This window comes from Pseudophryne corroboree, chromosome 2 (assembly GCF_028390025.1).
Source record: "Pseudophryne corroboree isolate aPseCor3 chromosome 2, aPseCor3.hap2, whole genome shotgun sequence".
NCBI classification, from domain to species: domain Eukaryota; kingdom Metazoa; phylum Chordata; class Amphibia; order Anura; family Myobatrachidae; genus Pseudophryne; species Pseudophryne corroboree.
Window position 1 is genome coordinate 346,641,534 of NC_086445.1, and position 12,528 is coordinate 346,654,061.

Here is a 12,528-nt window from a genome sequence, read left to right on the forward strand (position 1 = left end):
GCACCACAGGAGGCTGTATATGCAGCACTCCCTTAACAAAGGTCTGGACTTCAGGGACTGAAGCCAATTCTTTTTGAAAGAAAATCGACAGGGCCGAAATTTGAACCTTAATAGATCCCAATTTGAGACCCATAGACAATCCTGATTGCAGGAAATGTAGGAATCGACCCAGTTGAAATTCCTCCGTCGGAGCACTCCGATCTTCGCACCACGCAACATATTTTCGCCAAATTCGGTGATAATGTTGCACGGTTACTTCCTTCCTTGCTTTAATCAAAGTAGGAATGACTTCTTCCGGCATGCCTTTTTCCTTTAGGATCCGGCGTTCAACCGCCATGCCGTCAAACGCAGCCGCGGTAAGTCTTGAAACAGACAGGGACCCTGCTGAAGCAAGTCCCTCCTTAGAGGTAGAGGCCACGGATCTTCCGTGATCATCTCTTGAAGTTCCGGGTACCAAGTCCTTCTTGGCCAATCCGGAACCACTAGTATCGTTCTTACGCCTCTTTGCCGTATAATTCTCAATACTTTTGGTATGAGAGGCAGAGGAGGAAACACATACACCGACTGGTACACCCAAGGCGTTACCAGCGCGTCCACAGCTATTGCCTGCGGATCTCTTGACCTGGCGCAATACCTGTCCAGTTTTTTGTTGAGGCGAGACGCCATCATGTCCACCATTGGTCTTTCCCAACGGGTTACCCGCATGTGGAAGACTTCTGGATGAAGTCCCCACTCTCCCGGGTGAAGATCGTGTCTGCTGAGGAAGTCTGCTTCCCAGTTGTCCACTCCCGGGATGAACACTGCTGACAGTGCTATCACATGATTCTCTGCCCAGCGAAGAATCCTTGCAGCTTCTGCCATTGCACTCCTGCTTCTTGTGCCGCCCTGTCTGTTCACATGGGCGACTGCCGTGATGTTGTCCGACTGGATCAACACCGGTTTTCCCTGAAGCAGAGGTTCTGCCTGGCTTAGAGCATTGTATATTGCTCTTAGTTCCAGAATGTTTATGTGAAGAGACGTTTCCAGGCTCGTCCATACTCCCTGGAAGTTTCTTCCTTGTGTGACTGCTCCCCAGCCTCTCAGGCTGGCGTCCGTGGTCACCAGGATCCAATCCTGTATGCCGAATCTGCGGCCCTCCAATAGATGAGGACTCTGCAACCACCACAGAAGAGACACCCTTGTCCTTGGAGACAGGGTTATCCGTAGGTGCATCTGAAGATGCGACCCTGACCATTTGTCCAACAGATCCCTTTGGAAAATTCTTGCGTGGAATCTGCCGAATGGAATTGCTTCGTAAGAAGCCACCATTTTTCCCAGGACTCTTGTGCATTGATGTACAGACACCTTTCCTGGTTTTAGGAGGTTCCTGACAAGCTCGGATAACTCCTTGGCTTTTTCCTCCGGGAGAAAAACCTTTTTCTGAACCGTGTCCAGAATCATCCCTAGGAACAGCAGACGAGTTGTCGGCATTAACTGGGATTTTGGAATATTCAGAATCCACCCGTGCTGTTTTAGCACTTCTTGAGACAGTGCTAATCCCATCTCTAGCTGTTCTCTGGACCTTGCCCTTATTAGCAGATCGTCCAAGTATGGGATAATTAATATGCCTTTTCTTCGAAGAAGAATCATCATCTCGGCCATTACCTTTGTAAAGACCCGAGGTGCCGTGGACAATCCGAACGGCAGCGTCTGAAACTGATAGTGACAGTTTTGTACAACGAACCTGAGGTACCCCTGGTGTGAGGGGTAAATTGGAACGTGGAGATACGCATCCTTGATGTCCAAGGATACCATAAAGTCCCCCTCTTCCAGGTTCGCTATCACTGCTCTGAGTGACTCCATCTTGAACTTGAACTTCTTTATGTACAGGTTCAAGGACTTCAGATTTAGAATAGGCCTTACCGAGCCATCCGGCTTCGGTACCACAAAAAGAGTGGAATAATACCCCTTCCCTTGTTGTAGAAGAGGTACCTTGACTATCACCTGCTGAGAGTACAGCTTGTGAATGGCTTCCAAAACCGTCTCCCTTTCGGAGGGGGACGTTGGTAAAGCAGACTTCAGGAAACGGCGAGGTGGATCTGTCTCTAATTCCAACCTGTACCCTTGAGATATTATCTGCAGGATCCAGGGATCTACCTGCGAGTGAGCCCACTGCGCGCTGTAATTTTTGAGACGACCGCCCACCGTCCCCGAGTCCGCTTGAGAAGCCCCAGCGTCATGCTGAGGCTTTTGTAGAAGCCGGGGAGGGCTTCTGTTCCTGGGAAGGAGCTGCCTGTTGCTGTCTCTTCCCTCGACCTCTGCCTCGTGGCAGATATGAATAGCCCTTTGCTCTCTTATTTTTAAAGGAACGAAAGGGCTGCGGTTGAAAAGTCGGTGCCTTTTTCTGTTGGGGAGTGACTTGAGGTAGAAAGGTGGATTTCCCGGCTGTAGCCGTGGCCACCAAATCTGATAGACCGACTCCAAATAACTCCTCCCCTTTATACGGCAAAACTTCCATATGCCGTTTTGAATCCGCATCGCCTGTCCACTGTCGCGTCCATAAAGCTCTTCTGGCCGAAATGGACATAGCACTTACCCGTGATGCCAGTGTGCAGATATCCCTCTGTGCATCACGCATATAAAGAAATGCATCCTTTATTTGTTCTAACGACAGTAAAATATTGTCCCTGTCCAGGGTATCAATATTTTCAATCAGGGACTCTGACCAAACTACCCCAGCACTGCACATCCAGGCAGTCGCTACAGCTGGTCGTAGTATAACACCTGCATGTGTGTATATACTTTTTTGGATATTTTCCATCCTCCTATCTGATGGATCTTTAAGTGCGGCCGTCTCAGGAGAGGGTAACGCCACTTGTTTAGATAAGCGTGTTAGCGCCTTGTCCACCCTAGGAGGTGTTTCCCAGCGCTCCCTAACCTCTGGCGGGAAAGGGTATAATGCCAATAATTTCTTTGAAATTATCAGCTTTTTATCAGGGGCAACCCACGCTTCATTACACACATCATTTAATTCTTCTGATTCAGGAAAAACTATAGGTAGTTTTTTCACACCCCACATAATACCCTGTTTAGTGGTACCTGTAGTATCAGCTAAATGTAACGCCTCCTTCATTGCCAAAATCATATAACGTGTGGCCCTACTGGAAAATACGGTTGATTCGTCACCGTCACCACTGGAGTCAGTGCCTGTGTCTGGGTCTGTGTCGACCGACTGAGGCAAAGGGCGTTTCACAGCCCCTGACGGTGTTTGAGTCGCCTGGACAGGCACTAATTGATTGTCCGGCCGCCTCATGTCGTCAAACGACTGCTTTAGCGTGTTGACACTATCCCGTAGTTCCATAAATAAAGGCATCCATTCTGGTGTCGACTCCCTAGGGGGTGACATCCTCATATTTGGCAATTGCTCCGCCTCCACACCAATATCGTCCTCATACATGTCGACACACACGTACCGACACACAGCAGACACACAGGGAATGCTCCTAACGAAGACAGGACCCACTAGCCCTTTGGGGAGACAGAGGGAGAGTTTGCCAGCACACACCAAAAGCGCTATATATATATCAGGGATAGCCTTATAATAAGTGCTCCCTTATAGCTGCTTTGTTATATCAAAATATCGCCATAAATTTGCCCCCCCCTCTCTGTTTTACCCTGTTTCTGTAGTGCAGTGCAGGGGAGAGACTTGGGAGCCGTCCTGACCAGCGGAGCTGTGAGAGGAAATGGCGCCGTGTGCTGAGGAGATAGGCCCCGCCCCTTTTCTGGCGGGCTCGTCTCCCGCTATTTAGAGAAATCAGGCAGGGGTTAAATATCTCCATATAGCCTCTAGGGGCTATATGTGAGGTATTTTTAGCCTTTATATAGGTTACATTTGCCTCCCAGGGCGCCCCCCCCCCCAGCGCCCTGCACCCTCAGTGACCGCGTGTGAAGTGTGCTGAGAGGAAAATGGCGCACAGCTGCAGTGCTGTGCGCTACCTTTAGAAGACTGCAGGAGTCTTCAGCCGCCGATTCTGGACCTCTTCTGACTTCAGCATCTGCAAGGGGGCCGGCGGCGCGGCTCCGGTGACCATCCAGGCTGTACCTGTGATCGTCCCTCTGGAGCTTGATGTCCAGTAGCCAAGAAGCCAATCCATCCTGCACGCAGGTGAGTTGACTCCTTCTCCCCTCAGTCCCTCGCTGCAGTGATCCTGTTGCCAGCAGGAATCACTGTAAAATAAAAAACCTAGCTAAACTTTTTCTAAGCAGCTCTTTAGGAGAGCCACCTAGATTGCACCCTTCTCGGCCGGGCACAAAAATCTAACTGGAGTCTGGAGGAGGGTCATAGGGGGAGGAGCCAGTGCACACCACCTGATCTGGAAAAGCTTTACTTTTTGTGCCCTGTCTCCTGCGGAGCCGCTATTCCCCATGGTCCTTTCAGGAACCCCAGCATCCACTAGGACGATAGAGAAAATACCGAGCGAACAACTCGGAATGAGGGCCTATGTGCCCGATTCCGATCAGAACCATACATCGTTCAAATTGTGAAGGGTGTACGCACTATGTCGCTGATGATGCGCGTTTCTTCATGCAGGGCTGACAGGAGACAACGCTAGTGAGGGCTATACTGACGAATGCAGCATGGCCGCTGCTGCTGGCATCGGCTAGAAGTGTTTATTTACTTGCAGATGCTGGCTCCTACACACCTGAACGATCTCGGCACGATATGTAATTTCCGGACAAATCGGAATGACATATCGACCAGATTATACAGTTTGTACGCCTGACTGCACGCTCTCACGAGTTGTACAGGATTATCTTCTGGTTGGCCATACTACATGGTCAATCAGAAGATGTGTACAGGCGGCACAATATGTCAGTCCATCTAGTGGACTGGCCAGGAACACGTCGTTCTGACGTGTACTCAGCCTTGGATCTGCATATGAATGTTGGCATACGCTTTTATTGTAACCATGCCTAGTATAAAGTTGCCTATTTTATGCTCAGCAGATAGGTGCATGCCCCACTCAGTAGGGGTCACCATCTGTTCACAAACTTATGATGAACATAATGAAGCTTCACTTGCCCAACGTTGGCAGGTCAGATAGTAACTCCTCTAGCAAAGCCTTCCAAATTATTCACAGGTCTTGGCTGTGCACACTGCTATCCTCTCCATTAACCAGGTGCTATAATACAATAGTAACAGTCTCATATACTGTATCTCCCTAACTTGCCAACCCATTTTAAAGCAGGCAGCCTCTGTATCCATTTGCCAACTGCCTCTCTCTCTCTTTGGTACAGGCTTGGTGATTGCTGGCTCTCAAAGCCTGTAATGGCTCACCTTCTGCCTCCCTGACCCCCTTCCACCCTGCAGTCAGGGATTGTGTATAGCAATCTCTGCTGGATTATTGATTCTTGACAAATGCCTTTTGCCTTTTTTCTACCCCACCCACTTACCTTGACACATATAGTACTCATTATTACTACAGTCTATGCTGCACTTTTATTGGTCTAATACCAGTGTCATTATCTACTCTGATATAGCTCAGAGAAAAACAAAGACACGAATGCCAACACGGAAGATAGCTACTGCTGCAATAATACAAAAATCTGGGATAGCCCTGAGTCTATCAGCAACTCTGGCTCTCAAATGCTTTGTGATGGAACTGTCTAGACTGAACTAGCCTAATGTTCATCCCCATCAGCTCAAGACTTTCCTAATGGTTTTCTTTCCTCTAATGTTCTCATTATCAATGGCACGAGGTAGGGATGATCCTTGTCCCCTCATATTCGTCCCTGTCATAGAAGGTAATTCAAAGCTCTACCCATAAATGAGATCTCTGCCAATAACCTACTGATTTTGTCTGGTCATCCTTAGACCTATCTGCCTGCTAGTCACTCTGTTGGATGCCTATTTCACTACTTCCTACTATAAACTCCTTAGGTCCTTCTTATGTTGTGCCAGGAGCTTTCAGTCATGTCCAATTGGCTTACACCTGTCAGAAAGTGTCCCTTAGTTATTTAGGCATCTTTCTTATGGCATGGGATAAAGATTTATTGCATTGTAATTATCATGAAGGACTGGATGGCTCATGAGGTCTTGTGGTTGGATAACAAAGCTGCTATTAAATGATGTCCTCATTGGGGTGGAACTACCAGTGGTACAGTAGGTGTGTGCTTGTACATCTGTCTCCCTATGTCTCCCCATCACCCACTGCCACGCGGCATATTATGAACTTGGGGTGGGGTGGCACAAAGCATATTTTTGCAACTGGTTCCTCTTTAAATTGATCTGTTTGTTTAGCACTAACCCTTGGTTGCTAACAGTATCATAGTTTATAACATTTTACTCAGTTTTCAAAACATGCATGGAAGAGTGGGAGTGCTAGACTGGCTAGGCATTACTTGATGCTACCTAAATCAGCCAGATGCCTTGTATTTCCACATCTTGAAACTTGCCATTATGATAAATCAGAAATGAGATTGTCCACTTGTAACTCGAAGATGTGGGTTGTGATGTCAGTTGATCTTTCCTGTAAGAGATCTGTTGTGGAAAGCCACTGCAGACCTTATATTTAAGATTTTACATCTTTTGCTTGCCCTAACGCAAAAATTGTACTTCTACAGTGGTACCCATCTGCTGTCCCCTCTTATCACAGATATGTCCTTTGCCATACCCTTATCGTGGCAAAAGCAGCGATTTCCCAGCTGTGAGAAAGTAATTCCACCCCAACTCTCTCCACGGTCACAAAAAAGGTTCATGGACAGCTTTCTGATGGAAATAATAGATTTTGCTTATTCCATTTCTCCTTTCTCTCACATTAAAAAAAAAAAAATTAATTACATAGCGGTGCATAATAGACCCTGCCTAACTATCTTTTCATTACCTTAAACTATGACACAATTCTTTCCACAGAGGAAAAATAGTGACCAAATGCGGCAGACTGACTATCCCTCCGACCTCAGATGTGCCACTGGCACTGTGTAACCTCCCTACCCTGTACACAGGTGGTGTGTGATGCACACAAATAATATGTTACAGTCCAGTCATATTCTCTGCTTAATGGCCTGCTGTGCTTCATCTGGTTAATGGGAGCTGTGGCTTAAGTACTGCAAGGCACAATGCAGGAAAAAAAAAATCCGGGAGTCGGATCAACTAAGCAAAGCTGTGGATGGTACAGGGGTTTCTGACACTGTGGTTTGTAAACATATTGACCATTTCTGTAAATATCAAGCCTGCTAAACTCGTCTGACTATCTCTCCTGGCAAGCATAAACTGAATGGGTTCGACACTGTATTCAATCTCACCCGCTCCTGACATTTCCTTGGGCCCATGCTCCATGCATTTCTGCATCACACAAGGGTGGCATAATGTATTGGTACAACCTCTTACAGTCTGAAAAAGTCAGTGAATGGGTATGCACACATTAACAGTAATGGGGTGGGCCCAACTTTACAACACAGGAACCAGTAATGGAAATCAGCCATAAGTAGGCTTACCATACTATCCCTTTAAACTGGTATGTTTTAAATCAGAAATGTGGGAATCATAGGTGTTGCGGTTTAAAGGGATAGCATGGTAAGCCTAGCCATAAGGCATGACACAGATTGAGTATGCCTCACCACTTACCATGATAATCAGTGCTATAATCTTGGCATCCATTATTTTAAAATATGGCTGCCAGTGAAATCACAATCAAGGTCTAATTGAGCATGGAGAATACTCGCCATACCATTTATAAAAGACCCGGGATGCTTCCTTTACCAAGCATTTGTTCCAGCAGAGAGTTCAGTAGACAATGATTAATTACCTCTGCAAGTCTATTTATACATGTACTGCATGAGTTTGATATATTTCAGTCGTCACCCAATTAGCTAATTTGTGTAATCAGTTGCAGTTTCCATTTTTTCAATCTAGCATTTTGAGATGAACAATTATCTAAAAACAGCTATGAATGCAACTAGAAGTTCCACATAAAGCTTTGGAAGAATTTCACATTTACCAGGTCTAAAGCAGATCCTCCTCCAAGGTATTCCATAATAATCCATAATTTTGTGTCCTATGAAGATAAAATTATAAAAATAAAAAAATAAAAAGATTAAAACATTACAATGTCATTGACTGGGACACGGTACAAATATTAGTCCTAATTAAGACCTGATCGCATCAGCAAATTTGTTCTCTAATGGGCAAAACCATGTGCTCTTCAGGGGGTGCAAATATAACATGTGCAGAGAGCGTTAGAATTGTCCTACCTGCACTGCACATGGTTTTGTCCATTAGAGAACATTTTTGCTGCTGCGATCAGGTCTGAATTAGGCCCATTGTCTTAAAGTATATTAACATAATCCATCATTTTCTTAAACAAAAAGCCCTAAAGATGTATACACACGGTGCAATTCTGCCTAATGGGCGATTTTGACTTTGCGATTCCCTTGAACTCCCTGGATCCCAGAACCACCAATATGGACTATACACACGGTGCAATTTTGGCTATGTACAAATCTGACTAAAGACAATTTTAACTATACCAGTAATTAGATTGTACACTTTCTAGTCAAAATTGCCATGCCTACACAGTGTATTTTTCCTTGTGATACAGACCCTGTGGGATCGCAAGCTGTATACAGACGGTACAATATGTGCTAACTTTTCTTACGATTTTGACTATATAGTTAAAATCGTAAGCACATCGCATCGCGTGTATGCTCCTTAAATTTTTAGCTTTAATTCCTTTTTGGAGGAAGCCTCTTTAGACTGATTAATCGCTACTTACTGATCTAACTATAGGAGCTGTAACATTAGTGGCCACATCTAGGCCCCATGAACACAATATTTTATGGACCATTGCTCATTGCACTGAATTTAGACCTACAGGATGTATCTCCAGGGGATCCGGTCTCTAAGTCGACAGTAACTAGGTCGACCACTATTGGTCGACAGTAACTAGGTTGACAGGGTCTTTAGGTCGACATGTTCTAGATCGACAGGTCAAAAGGTCGACATGAGTTTTTCACAATTTTTTTTCTTTTTTTTAACCTTTTCATACTTAACGATCCACGTGGACTACGATTGGAACGGTAATCTGTGCCGAGCGAAGCGGTAGCGGAGCGAAGGCACCTTGCCCGAAGCATGGCGAGCGAAGTGTATGCAATTGGGGTTCCCGGTCACTCTACGAAGAAAACGACACCAAAATAACATTAAAAACTCATGTCGACCTTTTGACCTGTCGACCTAGAACATGTCGACCTAAAGACCCTATCGACCTAGTTACTGTCGACCAATAGTGGTCGACCTAGTTACTGTTGACCTCCCATACCACACCCTATCTCCGGTAGCTGGCTTGTTGGCAGTGGTGTTCTCTTTCTACATACACTGAATTGCAGAAGTTCTGACTGCATGTGCAATAAAGGAAATGTGACAGTAAGAGTCATTTCTTTTACACCCAGTCTAGGATCAGCAAGGCAGATAAACAACAAATGGATAACCATCTCAATACCAAACGTTATAGAAATAAATATATTATTTTTTCAGACACAGGCTGTACTTCCCATTCTTACATTTGTTTAGCTGAAAATGCATTGGCTTTGTCAGGAAATCTGCTGGTATTGTGTCTTTGCTATTACTGCAAGCTGCACTCTTTATCCATATTTTTAAGATTTATTTACTAACGGCATAATATGATGGTACACAGCGCATATAATTTGTGCTGAAAATAGCCGTTTTCTCAAATAAATGGACAAAAAATAAATTCACGCTCCCTTCTCATATAGGAAGTTTGGATTGTTGGCAGATTCTGCTGAAATGAAAATGTAACTTCTGTACTGCTTACTTGCACTTTAGGATTCATTTTTACTTTCTCCATAAACACTGCTCATTATTTCATATCACAGCTGGAAATCTGAATGTTTTTATTGCATTGGTATGGTATGGTATGTGGGGTGGTATTCAGTATACCGGCGCCGGAATCCCGACACCCGGCATACCAACAACTATTCTCCCTCTTGGGGGTCCACGACCCCCCTGGAGGGAGAATAAATAGTGCAACACCGTGCCCACAGCGTGGCAAGCGCAGCGAGCCTGCAAGGGGCTTATTTGCGCTCGCCCAGCTGCGGTTTGCCGGCGGTCAGGATCCTGGCCGGCGGGATACCATACTACACCCGTATTTTTGGATATACAACTGTGTTTTTCACATAAAATGCACCAGGAGAAACGGGAAGCATCTCACAGTGTATAGTCCAGCATCTGATCTCAGCAAGAGGGTCAGGCAGCATTTCGCAGTGGAAGCATTCTCCATACGCTATTGGAAAATTAAATATACTACATGACAAAAAAATGTGGACACTCCTTTTAATTTGTGTGTCCCCATTTCAGCCATACCAATTACAGTCCGGTACACATAGGGGGTTTGGGTGGGTTATATTGTTGTTTTTGCATGGTAAATAATGGCTGCTTTATTTTTACACAGCAATTTAGAGTTCGGTTTGAACGCACCCCACCCAAATCTAACTCTCTCTGCACATGTTATATCTGCCCCACCTGCAGAGCAGCTTAGTTTTGCCCAGTTTCTTGCTTATGTTAGTTTGCTAACAAGCCTGAATAAAGCCATAATCAGGCAATTAATATCATTTCCATCATCGGTGCAGGGTGTGCAGAGCGCATGAGGTAAGTGCTGCCTGTGGGTTAGTGATGAGGAGCTTCCTGACCTCCTAAAGCTGCTGTTTAGGGAAGTCAATCCTGCACCATTTTTGTAATCCCATGATTACAAAATAAATTTCAATACCGGGATTCCTGGGACTGAATCGTCCTATTGACCACCCAGGACAAAAACTTCCCTCACAGAAAGAAAAACAAAAAACACACGTGTGCCCCAAGGGGAATATAATAAAATGGACATCCAGAGAAGAGAGGAGTTCTGCCTCCCAACCCTCCTTCATCCACCTCACCCGTCACTCACTTCATTACTGTACTGCAGTGCACTGTGTGGGCTGGACAGTGACTGACAGCGTGACCTACGGTGTGATGTTTCTGCATTGCTGTATATAGGTCATGGCCCAGGCTGAATCTGAGCCACAAGAAGAACCCATCCCTGCCCATGTAAAAAACAATTTAGCAACACAGTGGCTTTCGCAGCGGAGAAGGGCATCACACAAGCTGCTTCTCTAAACCCTAAATCCCGTGGAACAGGATTCCGGGATTGAATTCCATACTGCTGCTATTGTAAAGTTGAAACGTCTAAAATCAGGAATCAGCCCACGTTATGTGCACTGATACTATGCCCCTCCATGTATAACACCAGCAGTGTGTGCAAGGTGACGGGTGATGTCTCTTAGCTAGCACGCCGATATGCAGGGCAATGTAAGAACAGCCAGAAGCACTCACCGCTCAGACACCTGCAACTATTGATTTAGATAGCTGCAGGTGTCGTTACCCATACACCATAGCCAGAGACAGCACTATCCCTGTCTGTGGCGCCTGCCTGCTCCGGGATGCATGTTATAGTAGCAAGATCTCGCACATATGCACTGTAGCCGGAGGGGCAGGGTGACACAGCGCTCTGGGCTCTGGAGGGCATTGCCAGAGGAGGGAGTTTTCAACACCCCACCCCTCTTCGGCAGACTATGGGCGAGATTCAAATGTTGTACTCGCCGGCAGTCACCAGATGATGCCGAATGGAGCTATTCAACTGTAGCTACGTTCAGACACGAATGGCTGCCAGCGTCTGCATTTCAGTTCACATCCCCCGGGGGTGGCAAGCTAAAGTGACCCATTTGGGCGTCCAGGCGGCACTTTTTTTTGTGATCGGGTCCAACATCGTGGTCAGGTTTAGCTGCTTTACGCGACTAAACCCAAACTTTATAGGCGCGATCAGCGTGATACAGTGACACAATTGAATATCACCCTCTCAATCTCACTTTAGACGGGAGATCGGGTGCGATAATCAATTGAATTCCACCCAAGATGTTCTTACATCTAGTCGATGTTCCTTTCTGGAATTTTTAATTTATCAGATAATAAAGGTTTCCTATAACATACAGAATTAGTTTTGTATTTGGTTCAACATGCCTCCCATTAAGCTTGGTCAGATATCTAATGTATCCTTAAGAGTTCTATAGTCTGTGAGAAGCTCTTGCAGTGGGAAATTCCATCAGCTGTTTCATTGTGTCAAATCAACACAAAAGGGTTCAATTAATCCATTCTATCCATGGTCATATACGCACAGCCAGATTAAGGAAGGGGGCGCAGGGGATACTGTAACCCGGGCCCCTCCCCTGTCAGTGGGTCCCCTGGCCAGCGCACACTGACATCACTAGCTCTCGCTATCTTGTGCAGCAGAAGATCCAGGCAGCCAGAACGTCAGCAGGACAGTATGCAATGCAGGTAGAGACACAGGAGTATCAGGTTTCATGAGGTACGAATGGAGCTTCCTGATTAGACTTGAGATAAGAATGGGGAGAAAGCTGTGACCTAGGGATCCTAGCTTCTCTACTCCCCACCTGGGTGTCTTGGTGCTGTGTATCCTGTTATCTAATGAGAACATTCGGGTCTAG

General features: G+C 45.8%; 1 protein-coding gene across 2 annotated transcripts in view; it reads right to left on the bottom strand.

The window, feature by feature from the left end:
• STK24 (serine/threonine kinase 24) overlaps positions 1 to 12,528 on the bottom strand; it is a 160,571-nt gene that overhangs the window by 67,047 nt on the left and 80,996 nt on the right. For both annotated transcript variants that reach the window (XM_063953064.1, XM_063953063.1), the window contains exon 3: positions 7,980 to 8,036. In XM_063953064.1, the coding sequence (XP_063809134.1) occupies positions 7,980 to 8,036 (57 nt within the window). The remainder of the gene's footprint in view (positions 1 to 7,979; positions 8,037 to 12,528) is intronic.